This window comes from Bufo gargarizans, chromosome 1, assembly GCF_014858855.1.
Source record: "Bufo gargarizans isolate SCDJY-AF-19 chromosome 1, ASM1485885v1, whole genome shotgun sequence".
Lineage (NCBI taxonomy): Eukaryota > Metazoa > Chordata > Amphibia > Anura > Bufonidae > Bufo > Bufo gargarizans.
The window spans coordinates 149,370,576-149,383,883 of record NC_058080.1 but is presented as its reverse complement, the minus strand read 5'-3'; the positions used below and the strand labels follow the sequence as shown (position 1 = coordinate 149,383,883).

At 43.4% G+C, this 13,308-nt stretch overlaps 1 protein-coding gene across 1 annotated transcript in view; it reads right to left on the bottom strand.

Moving 5' to 3' along the window:
- Nucleotides 1-1,266: 1,266 nt before the first annotated feature.
- TUSC3 (tumor suppressor candidate 3) overlaps nt 1,267-13,308 on the bottom strand; it is a 328,869-nt gene continuing 316,827 nt past the window's right edge. The window contains exons 9-10 of the mRNA XM_044295877.1: nt 7,681-7,771; nt 1,267-2,563 (exon numbers count right to left, since the gene is read on the bottom strand). Coding sequence (XP_044151812.1) covers nt 2,548-2,563; nt 7,681-7,771 — 107 coding nt within the window. The 3' untranslated portion in view covers nt 1,267-2,547. The remainder of the gene's footprint in view (nt 2,564-7,680; nt 7,772-13,308) is intronic.

The following is a 13,308-nucleotide window of genomic DNA, read 5'->3' as shown; positions in this document are numbered from 1 at the left end:
GAAACCTAAAAAGGACATTTTCCGTGTTTGGGAAGTTGTAACCATGGAAACATGTTAAAAGGTGATACATTTACCCATCCTTATATTGGAGAGATCTATAGGATCAAAGAAAGATCTACATGTAGATCGGATTATGTGGTGTACACAATACACTGCCCCTGTAGCCTGATTTATGGGGGAGAAACGACTATGGAGATCAAAGAGAGGATTAATAAACATAAAAGTAAATCAGGAAAGAGGTTATGGCGTTACCAATTCTGAGACACTTGAAAGAAAAGGGACAATCTGTTAACCAATTGAGATTTAGGGTTATCGATTCTGTACCCCTCTTCGTAGAGGTGGGGACAGCGAAGGCCTATTGCGTAAGAAGGAGTTGAAATGGATTCATGCAATGCAAGCATTAAAGATAAGAGGGTTAAATATAGAGTTCAATGTAAGTCACCTCTAGGAGCGGAACGGATTCCCTTTTTCTTTTCTTTAGGATATGTGTTTTCATGGTGGGATTAATTTTATGATTTTAATCACTTTTAGGTGATATGTGGAAAAGCACTGTGAATGTATATCTAACACGTTTCTTCTTAATGTTCTCTCTGGTTAAGGTGAGCTGCAGATTGGCAAGAATGGACATAGGTCTTTACAGCGGAAATAATTGGTATATAGGGACAGGATGCATGGCTGGTATGATAAAAGACATGATGTCCACACAGATGGAACCCTACCGATGGTGGGTGTCTTTCTGCAGTGCCGCAGCAAGAGTGGTGAGTATCGTAGAAATATGAGGCCTACTACTGGATGTGCGTTGCCAACTATTATACACAGCAGGAAAGCGAGAATACAACTAATGTATACATGTTGTCCTTGTTGATAAAGTTGTGTGAGAAGCACGCAACGTGACATGCGTAGTCTGTTAGGATAGACGTAATGTACATGATACAAGGTCATGCACAGTGGATTAGTGGAGACGCCGAGGAGACATACGGCAGTGGCCATCTTGCAGCTCACACGCTCGCGAATATTCCGGAGGGAACATGTAAGAGGCTGTTCTTTGTATGGAGGGATTTACAATCCACATTATGCAAATGCCTATGATTGATTTTTAATATGACACTACTTATATGCAAATGACTGGTGAAAGAATTGTCACAACCCCTTATTCTGTATGTATTTAAACTCACAATGTGTGATGTATATTATGGCTTGAGATAAGCCGAAACGTTGCCTTGTCTGATGTGTTACTCAAAATAAACTTGCAAAAAAGAGAAGACGCTGGTCACAATTGCTTTATTTTCTATGGTTATATGGCCGTCACTGTATTTCTGGATATAAACCACATGTGGGCGTGTTCTTTGATCTTGGGTCCTTCACAAGCTGCCCCCTCCTCTCACACCAGTAAGTGACCCCCTGTAGGGAAAGCAGTAACAGCTCGAGCTACGGCTCAGTGGTCAGCAGTGTCCATCAGAATACACTGCACACAGTTACAATATATCCCCGTTATCTGTGAGGGGGGCAGAAATCAAGTGAAAGTGTTCCTGTCTGTCAGATCAAGAGGACTAATGGCTATGAGGAAGACGAGGTTAATCGGAGAAAGCAACTTGGCTGCTCTGCTCTAAGAGGGTGAGCTGGACAGTCATTACAGTCAAGGAAGAGGGTGCTATAAGAAGCAAATTCAATGATCGGGCACAGCGTTACATGAACTGCTCTGCAGCATCATTAAAGAAGAGGTCGGGGGGGAAGTGGTTAGTCTGACACTGATGGGCTCCCGTGACTGTGCAATATATGACACAGGCACTTTTTAGCAAGATTTTTTCTAGCCGAAAAACGGCATCTTATAGTCTAAATATGATAAATGCAGGACAAAAAGGTACGTGTTGTTTCTTCACCCTTGAGTTGCATCTTTAGGGCCAATGGCATTTCTTTTAAATCACAGCATGCTCTGGTCGGGCGTTTTTCTCCCATACACCTATATTGTTTTGTTTGCTGCTTTAAAAAAATGAATGCACAATGTGTGTTAGTGTTTTTTTGTACCAATTTTTTTTTTCCCCATTCAACACTACAGACAAAGTGACATCACTGGGGGACACAAACTTTAATCTAAAAAAAATATAAAAAAAATTCCAGGCATGCCAAAAATAAAAAATAAATTCAGGTGCTATAAGACCTGATACAGGCAAAAACATCTAAAAGACACTACAAAACGCTGATCAGGTCTGGCTTTTTTTTTTGGGGGGAGAAAAGAAAAAACTTCCGGAACAAAACTGCATGTGAAGGATCCTCTATGCTGTAAACCTTCTACATTTAGTTTGGAGAGTTTTGCTACTGGAAATGCCTATTTACAAAGATCAGTGTATTCTATGGTTCTATGAAAAAGTCTAATTACATTTTCATTAACAATAAAAATTCACTCACAAATTAATACACCACTGCACTAAAACATAAAGCAAACAAACAGCAAGCGACGCAAGAATAATTAATATATATGCCATTTGTTCCAGCAGAAATGCTTTGTCTTCAGCATAAACTGTGACATCTTGGGAAAGCTGGTATATTTCATTTAATTAAAAAACTGAAAAAAAGAAAACAGAATTCATTAGGCGTGAATGCGCTGGTATTATTAATGTTATTAATTACATCATACTTATTAGCCTACTTTATAATAACATTAACATCAATAATTTTATCAGTATAAAAATATGGAACAACTAAACACATTTTTAAGAATATAACATTTTACCACTGCTGCATTACTGCTTCCTTCACTGGTTTTTCAGTCACTGGCTGCAGTGGAGCAGAAGACCCAATGCACATGGAAGTTTAAAGGCAGGGACAGAAAGATCAGTGAAAAAAGCCAGGGGACCGTAAAAGGAGGAAGTGAGTATGGACTTTTCCACAGGTACAGCTGGCTGTGGACACATTAAAATAAATGAAGATGGACAACCCCTTTAAGTATTAGTCCATGGAAATTAACACTTCTGGTTGTGAAACCTATAAATTCACTGCTGAAGGGTGCCACAAATGACCTGGCACAAATACCACAATAGACATCCTACACAGGATAGCAAATGTGTGGATGTGATAAACAATCAAACAAAATAACAAATAACTTTTACAAAGACAGGTGCACTCTGGGGTCCTACTAAACCCTCATATTGATGTAAAATTGAAAGATTAGCCAACATATCTTACTGTGGAGGACATGTCTGAGCCCGAGCACTGCGCCAAGTTTTCTTAAGTAGCTCGGGACCTAACGCTAAACCTACCTGTGCCATATGGGCAATATCAGGAGCCAGTGGGCAAATTACAGGTCTGACTCACAGCAAACTCCCAGTAACCTCCAGCATGCAGCCATGCTTACAGTGGGAGGAGGGAGAGAGCTCTGAGCCCCACCCAAGACTGGCCACACATTTTCTATCCTCTGTAGGATCTCTATTGTGGTACTTGTGGTCCGCTGCGGACATCCTCCATTGTATATTTTTGCTGGGAATTGCCATTCGCGGCGGACCAGAAGTGCAGGATCTGCCCCCCCCCCCCCCCCCGGTATAGATGCACCACTGCATATGGGGTTGAGCATTTCCTGCTTTTCATTACCACGCCAATTTGTAGTTTATATATAGAGTTGTTTGGAGGTGTAAAAACTCCTAGTCTGAATGTGCCTTTATTTCCATCCACAGGCAGCATTCTGGTGCACATGTGAGGCCTGGGCTATATCAGCCAGTCTTGGGTGGGGCTCAGAGCTCTCTCCCAGCTCCCATTGTAAGCATGGCTGAATGCTGGAGGTAACTGGGAGTTTGCTGTGAGTCGGACCTTGTGCTCCTGTAATTCGCCCACTGGCTCCGGGTATTGCCCATACGGCACAGTTAGGTTTAGTGTTAGGTCCCGAGCTACTTGAGAAACCTTGGCGCGGTGCTCGGGCTCAGACATGTCCTCCACAGTAGGATATGTTGGCTAATCTCTCAATTTTACATCAGTATGAGGGTTTAGTAAGAGCGCAGAATCCACCTGTCTTTGTGTACAGTACTGCAAAAAGTTAGACCAGTACCTTCAAGTAATATGAAATGAAATACATCCTGAGGATAGGTCTTCAATATCAGGAGCCTGGAAAACCTCTTCAGATCCTGGCACAACCCTGTCGTGATGTCCACATCAATAATGACTCTTACTGCTGGACATCCAACTTGCAAAAAGAGTCCAGGGCACTGACTTTTCTTACAGGCCGGACTTACTGGGTGGATCTGAGTTGGAACCCACTCCCCCAAGATTAACATCTTGGATCTTACCCATCTTCATGCTGGACATTAGTATTCAAGGTTCTGAAGGACTACACTAAATCCAATCCAATCTAACCAGCAATGAACTATACCGGGATGACCAAATTGAGGCTCTCCAGCTGTTGCAACTCCCAGCATGCCCAAACTACCTACAGCTACCAGCCTACAGCAGGGCATGATGGGAGTTGTAGTTTTACAACAGCAGGTTGGCTATGCCTGAACTATATAACAATTAATTAGACAGCTACAATAGGACCACAGAGCCTGGAAATCTGAAGATATGCCCAGTGTAGAGAAATAAAAGTAAAATATAACAAATTCATTTCTTTGTGATGTGTGTGTAATTTGTAGAACAAACGTCAGAACGATTTATTTCAATGAGATCAGTATGACATTGTTGCCTTTGTGAATAAGCCTCAGAGGTGACAGCAAAACTCAGAGTAATTGAAGATAGCATAACATCAAAGAACCAATTTCCACATCTCTAAATTACATGTAAAACCATCAGAATAATTATACATAGGCCTTTTAAACCTGTAAACCTGAATATAAAGTTAATTATGCATGGCACTTGTGTACTCTGACACGTGTAAATGCAAATTACAGTCGTTAGCCTTGCAAGGCAGTCCTGCGCTCACATATTTCAGAATTTTAGAAATTTTCTGTTCCGTTTAATGCCTTTTCAAATGAATGCACACAGTTCATTTGAGAAAAATAATGTGTTGTTCTCATCTGCTATAGCAGAAAATCACAATTCCACTATGCTCCAGCTCTTGATGTGACACTGGTGGTCTGCTCACCAGATCACAGACCCAATGAAATTTGATTATTTATCATTGTAATTAGAAAACTACTGTATAACATGAGAATTCAGAAAAATAATGCATTAATGTGAAAAAAATCTATCACAGAAGCAATTGGCTTATAAAAGTATAAACTAAATATAGTGATTAAAAAACAAAAGGGCAAAGTAAATTTATGTCAAATTTATGAGAATGGGGTTAGGGTCTTCATTATATACAGGAACATATCTCTATGAAAAATGGATGAAGACCAGTCAGTCAACGTATACTGGCATTTTATAATGAATTTATGGGATCAGTGGTGCGGGTTATCACTTCACAATCTATCACATGTAGTATGCATTTTAGGCACCTGGTGTACTTTTGGGCATCACCATTTACAGGCCAAGTACATCTGTCCATTGCAGGGTGCCATGATGTTAGAGTAAATATGTTACATGCAATAGTCATAAAGACCCAGGAACCATGTTAATACTGCCGGCAATGTACTGTCATATCCAACATAGAAACATAGAATGTGTCGGCAGATAAGAACCATTTGGCCCATCTAGTCTGCTCAATGTGAAAAATTGGTCCGTTGCGAACTCGTGGCCAAAAAAACAGCATTTATACTAGAAAGTGGACGGATCCTATAGTAGTCAACGGGGATCCAGCAGAGAGCCGCCCTACCCAGCTATGCCGAATACAGTGAACTCCATCAGTCTGTTCCTCTTCCAGAACAGTCTACTAGAGTCCACAACACATATGTGAACGTAGCCCATGTAATGCAAATTTCTACTGTGACTAAGTTCACCTGTTGAAACTAGGGGTGCACCGAAATTCCGGCGGCCGAAAATATCGGCCGAAAATGGGCCTAATCCATTTCGGCCGATATTGGTACATATCGGCAGAAAATATGGTTGGTTATATACGTTCGGGCGGGCGGCCGGCGGCGCCCCTCATGCTGTGCCTCCTAAACGCTTGCCGCTCTAAAGAATCTCCGGCTCAGTGCTGCGCAGCCTGCTGTATCTGCTCTGTGCTACTGCTGTTGTTAGTGTAGCGTGGCCGAGCTCTGTTCGTTCCGCGGTACAGGAGCTTTTGTTTCCTGTACCCGGCCGGACTGACAGGAAGTGCTCACTTAGTGTGCACTTCCTTTCAGTCCGGCCAGGTACAAGAAACAAATGCTCCTGTACCGCGGACCGAACAGAGCTCGGCCACGCTACACAGGCTACACTAGAGGTGACAAGGGAGGGGGAGGGGGTGTGTAAAATGAGAGTGACAAGGGGGTGTGTAAAATGAGAGTGACAAGAGAGGGGGGGTAAAATGAGAGTGACAAGGGAGGGGGGGGGGGAGTAGAATGAGAGTGACAAGGGAGGGGGGGGAGTAGAATGAGAGTGACAAGGGGGGTAGAATGAGAGTGACAAGGGAGGGGGTAGAATGAGAGTGACAAGGGAGGGGGTAGAATGAGAGTGACAAGGGAGGGGGGTAGAATAAGAGTGACAAGGGAGGGGGGGTAGAATAAGAGTGACAAGGGAGGGGGGGTAGAATAAGAGTGACAAGGGAGGGGGGTAGAATAAGAGTGACAAGGGAGGGGGGGAAAAGAGAGTGACAAGGGAGGGGGGGAAATGAGAGTGACAAGGGAGGGAGAGAGTGACAAAGGAGGGAGGGGGAGAGTGACAAAGGAGGGAGGGGGAGAGTGACAAGGGAGGGAGGGGGAGAGTGACAAGGGAGGGAGGGGGAGAGTGACAAGGGAGGGAGGGGGGGAGAGTGACATTTTTTTTTTAAATAACCACTTTGGGTGGCTTTGTGTGTATAATATCTATGTATCTGTTTAACTTTATATTTTAATTCACTTTCCTTTTATTTTACTTAAAAAAAGTATTTAAAAAGTATTTGGGCAAAAAGGCAGTTTCGGTTTCGGTTTTCGGTCAAGGGCATCCTGAATTTTCGGTTTCGGACCAGAATTTTCATTTCGGTGCACCCCTAGTTGAAACAATTAAAAAGGTTTTCCTGCCAAATATTTTTATGGCTTGTCAACTAGATAAAAGTCTGAATGTAAGGGTAAAACTGTTGAGATCACCAACTGGGATACCCAGTCCTGGGCTTGACGAAAATGGACATATGCTGTCACTCTACATTTAAGTTAATGGGAGACCCTCTACGCAAAAAGATAAGCACACTGACTTTCTAAGTTACCGTATCCTATTGGTTGCCAGAGAAGTCTAATGTTGAAATTCCGCTAAGACATAGAACAATACCAGAAGCAACCCACAAGACCTATCATTTTGGAGATGTTCTGACCCAGTTGTCTAGCCATCACAATTTGGTCCTCGTCAAAGTCACTGAAATATCAATGTTTGCCCATTTTTCCTGCTTTAAACACATCAACTTCAAGAACGGACTGTTCACTTGTGCCCGAATATGTCACACCCTTGACTGGAGCCATTGCAACAAGATAATCAATGGTATTCACTTCACCGGTAAGTGGTCATATTGATGTGGCTGATTGATGTATATAAAACAAATAACAGGTAAAAAAATTCCACAAATAGTACAGCAACAACAATATCCTGTATTCCTAACAATGTACTGTATGTAAAAACTTTTAAGTCAAAGTGGACACCAGAACATACCTGTATGGATAACCGTGGTACTTTGAGCGGAAAATCGACAGGAGGAAACTGAAGAAGAAGACCACAAGGCCCAGTCCCACTAGACAAATGACTGAAAAGATAATCAAGAGTAAACCACTATTATATGCACACACCAAAACACACAGACACATCACACATTATAGCTACACACATTGTGCAGGTGCATTTGGTATCACAGAATTATACCCTGAAACCTGATACGTATACTGTAGGAGATACATATGACATTTTACATATTTACTATATGTTACGCAATATTTGGCAAAAACCTATATTATGCTAATGAGATTAATCATTTCTGTATAAGTAAGGGTTGTTAATATGTAAAAAAAATATGCATAAAGGCATTTCACAAATAAATGTGTTTTTCCTGTATGCTTTGCATAGCGGCATATACATACATAAGGGTAGTGATATGGGTAGCAGGTCTTACGAAGGCCAATTTCTAAGCTACACTGTGCTTTCTGTATCTGCACATGTGCTGGTATTCTGGCACATGCACTGCTCTTGTATCTGGCAACCGTTTTGTTTGGTGCCAGCATGGCATGCACCAGGTGGTAGCACAAACACAAACCTTGCAATAGCTTGCTGGGCACCATTTTGTTCTGGGCTAGTTAGCCCATATATAAGTTTTCTACAGAAATATTCTAGGGGTCATTTATAGTGATGAGCGAGCATGCTCGGCAAAGTACCGGTTCAGCTCGAGCATCGCTATGCTTGGCACGTGGCGGTACTTGGCCGAATACTACGTGTGCTCATTGCATTGCTTGAGTCTCCTCCCCGCACATTTGGCGCCTCCAAAGCAGCCAATCAACGTTCAGGTAAGTAATTCCCTCCAGTGTAATGCCATAGCCATGTTGGCTATTAGCCTTACACTGGTTGGCTGTGGCCGGAACACGCAATACCAGTTTATATAGGAGCTGATGTCCTGCGCTCGGATCATTCAGCATCAGGGAGAGCAGACAGTAGGCAGGGACATATAGCGTTTTGCCGGAAATTCACAGATTTAACTCCAACAAAAACTATTGAAAGACCAAACAGTCCTCTTAAGGACTACAGTGTGTGTTTGACAGCAATGCAGCACCATTTTTTTATATTTTTTTTTCCAGGGGTTAAATTCAGCAGTATCAGGGACAGGCGTCTTCAGGAAGGGACAAATAGTGCAGGGCTGGAAAATGGCTTTTTTAAGTACCCAAAAGCTTTTAAAAGACAGAAAGATTTGATATTAGTGAGATCTACAGTACGCCATCAGAAAGCAGCGTGTTTAGCAGACATTATAAAAAGGGTCTTATTCGCTAGAGTGCGCCTGCTAGTGAGATATACACCGCGCCATCAGAGAAAAAAGAATTTCTGGGGAAATTAACCTAATTTGTGCCACATCTGTGTGTGCGTTCAATCCACAAACTTTATATTGAGTACTCCAGCAGAGAATTATTTATATTTTGGGCAAATTTAACTAGTTTTGGGCACATCTGTGTGTGCGTTTAGGCTGCAACCGTATATACAGTATTCCAGCAGAAAATTAATTGTATTTGGGAACACATTTAACTACTTTTGGGCACATCTGTGTGTACATTCAATCCACAAACGTTATATACAGTATTCCAGCAGAATAAATTTTATTTGGGACAAATTTAACTAGTTTTAGGCACATCTGTGTGTGCGTTTAGGCCACAACTGTATATACAGTATTCCAGCAGAGGATTATTTGTATTTGGGAGACATTTAACACCTTAACGCAAAATGCTGTGCATGTACGGCGGGGGATGCATTGCCAGAATGCATTCCACTGTACATGCACGGCGGGATGATCGGGCGGACACCTGCTGCATCCGCTGGCATTGCTGTTTACAGCGATGCCGGCGGATTAACACCTTCTATGCCACGGTCCGTGCTGACCGCAACATAGAAGTGGTTGGCAGCGGGTAAAGCAGCCCATCGAGTCCCCGCGCTGCTGTGGCGGGGACCTGATGCGTGACAAGGCAGCCCGATGCCGTGCAGAGGCTGCCCAATGCACTGCACGGCATCCGGACCTGCCTTCTATGGGTGTCGAGGAGATCCAGCCTACACGAATAGGCAATGCATTACAATTCAGATGTATTGTAATGCATTGCAGAAGGGAACAGACCCCCAAATGTTGAAGTCCCAGAGTGGGAGAGGAATAAAGTTAAAAAAAAAAAAAAAGTGTTTTGAATAAAAAAAAATTATGTGGATATTTGATTATAATCTAACTAAATTCTATAAAATCATTAACTATTAAAAAGTACCTTAGATGTATTCACTTACTGGCGTGACAGATGGTTACCTCATAATATACACACAAAGATGACGCATTCTAATGAGCTGATTTGAGTCCAGTGTGATGTCATTGAGTCCAGCGTATATTTAATTCAGAGCTATAGCCACTCCCCTGCCCATCTGCTGCTGATTCCTATGGAAACAAACTGTCACTCAGCAGCAGGTGGGCGGGGAGAGTCAGGAGCTCATGAATATTCAGGAATCACAGAAAAAGACGTGGTGCATGTGGGCTCCGATATCTTCCTGACAGGAATATATTGGCAAAAGTCTCAGCTTTTAATATCTGCATTTATGACTAGCCAGTATAGTCAGTGGCATATCCGTTTGGTGCATTTTTTCTGTGATTTATGAATATATTTTCATCCGCACAATGCTCCATTTTGTGTAGGATGCCTTTGTGGTGCATGTGGACCGCGCCGACATCCTCCACCGTATGCAAAATATTTTTTGCTGGGGATAGTCGTTTGCTGCGGTCCACATGCGGTGGGGCTGCTCCCCCAATGAAAAACACGCTACAGTGTTAGGGGTTGAGCAGCTCCCCCAGATTTGCCACTATATTTCTGTGTTTTTGTCTTGTTTTATATGTAGTGTATGTGCCTTTACCTGGCATTTAAACACTCTCCTTTGCACCTGGTAGCCTCCATCACATGGTCTGATATGGGTGTGGCTTACAGTCTGGCTTTGTTCACATTGCACTAGTTGTCCTGCTAGGCGGTTGTGTGGAAGCTTGGCTGTGAGCTGGATTACATCACCTTCAGACCTTGTTCACACCATAGGTAGCGTAGTGGTAGGACCCCTTGCCATGCTGAGAGCCGTGACGTGGTGCATGTGGGCTCCGATATCTTCCTGACAGGAATATATTGGCAAAAGTCTCAGCTTTTAATATCTGCATTTATGACTAGCCAGTATAGTCAGTGGCATATCCGTTTGGTGCATTTTTTCTGTGATTTATGAATATATTTTCATCCGCACAATGCTCCATTTTGTGTAGGATGCCTTTGTGGTGCATGTGGACCGCGCCGACATCCTCCACCGTATGCAAAATATTTTTTGCTGGGGATAGTCGTTTGCTGCGGTCCACATGCGGTGGGGCTGCTCCCCCAATGAAAAACACGCTACAGTGTTAGTGGTTGAGCAGCTCCCCCAGATTTGCCACTATATTTCTGTGTTTTTGTCTTGTTTTATATGTAGTGTATGTGCCTTTACCTGGCATTTAAACACTCTCCTTTGCACCTGGTAGCCTCCATCACATGGTCTGATATGGGTGTGGCTTACAGTCTGGCTTTGTTCACATTGCACTAGTTGTCCTGCTAGGCGGTTGTGTGGAAGCTTGGCTGTGAGCTGGATTACATCACCTTCAGACCTTGTTCACACCATAGGTAGCGTAGTGGTAGGACCCCTTGCCATGCTGAGAGCCGTGACGTGGTGCATGTGGGCTCCGATATCTTCCTGACAGGAATATATTGGCAAAAGTCTCAGCTTTTAATATCTGCATTTATGACTAGCCAGTATAGTCAGTGGCATATCCGTTTGGTGCATTTTTTCTGTGATTTATGAATATATTTTCATCCGCACAATGCTCCATTTTGTGTAGGATGCCTTTGTGGTGCATGTGGACCGCGCCGACATCCTCCACCGTATGCAAAATATTTTTTGCTGGGGATAGTCGTTTGCTGCGGTCCACATGCGGTGGGGCTGCTCCCCCAATGAAAAACACGCTACAGTGTTAGGGGTTGAGCAGCTCCACCAGATTTGCCACTATATTTCTGTGTTTTTGTCTTGTTTTATATGTAGTGTATGTGCCTTTACCTGGCATTTAAACACTCTCCTTTGCACCTGGTAGCCTCCATCACATGGTCTGATATGGGTGTGGCTTACAGTCTGGCTTTGTTCACATTGCACTAGTTGTCCTGCTAGGCGGTTGTGTGGAAGCTTGGCTGTGAGCTGGATTACATCACCTTCAGACCTTGTTCACACCATAGGTAGCGTAGTGGTAGGACCCCTTGCCATGCTGAGAGCCGTGACGTGGTGCATGTGGGCTCCGATATCTTCCTGACAGGAATATATTGGCAAAAGTCTCAGCTTTTAATATCTGCATTTATGACTAGCCAGTATAGTCAGTGGCATATCCGTTTGGTGCATTTGTTCTGTGATTTATGAATATATTTTCATCCGCACAATGCTCCATTTTGTGTAGGATGCCTTTGTGGTGCATGTGGACCGCGCCGACATCCTCCACCGTATGCAAAATATTTTTTGCTGGGGATAGTCGTTTGCTGCGGTCCACATGCGGTGGGGCTGCTCCCCCAATGAAAAACACGCTACAGTGTTAGGGGTTGAGCAGCTCCCCCAGATTTGCCACTATATTTCTGTGTTTTTGTCTTGTTTTATATGTAGTGTATGTGCCTTTACCTGGCATTTAAACACTCTCCTTTGCACCTGGTAGCCTCCATCACATGGTCTGATATGGGTGTGGCTTACAGTCTGGCTTTGTTCACATTGCACTAGTTGTCCTGCTAGGCGGTTGTGTGGAAGCTTGGCTGTGAGCTGGATTACATCACCTTCAGACCTTGTTCACACCATAGGTAGCGTAGTGGTAGGACCCCTTGCCATGCTGAGAGCCGTGACGTGGTGCATGTGGGCTCAGATATCTTCCTGACAGGAATATATTGGCAAAAGTCTCAGCTTTTAATATCTGCATTTATGACTAGCCAGTATAGTCAGTGGCATATCCGTTTGGTGCATTTTTTCTGTGATTTATGAATATATTTTCATCCGCACAATGCTCCATTTTGTGTAGGATGCCTTTGTGGTGCATGTGGACCGCGCCGACATCCTCCACCGTATGCAAAATATTTTTTGCTGGGGATAGTCGTTTGCTGCGGTCCACAAGCGGTGGGGCTGCTCCCCCAATGAAAAACACGCTACAGTGTTAGGGGTTGAGCAGCTCCCCCAGATTTGCCACTATATTTCTGTGTTTTTGTCTTGTTTTACATGTAGTGTATGTGCCTTTACCTGGCATTTAAACACTCTCCTTTGCACCTGGTAGCCTCCATCACATGGTCTGATATGGGTGTGGCTTACAGTCTGGCTTTGTTCACATTGCACTAGTTGTCCTGCTAGGCGGTTGTGTGGAAGCTTGGCTGTGAGCTGGATTACATCACCTTCAGACCTTGTTCACACCATAGGTAGCGTAGTGGTAGGACCCCTTGCCATGCTGAGAGCCGTGACGTGGTGCATGTGGGCTCCGATATCTTCCTGACAGGAATATATTGGCAAAAGTCTCAGCTTTTAATATCTGCATTTACA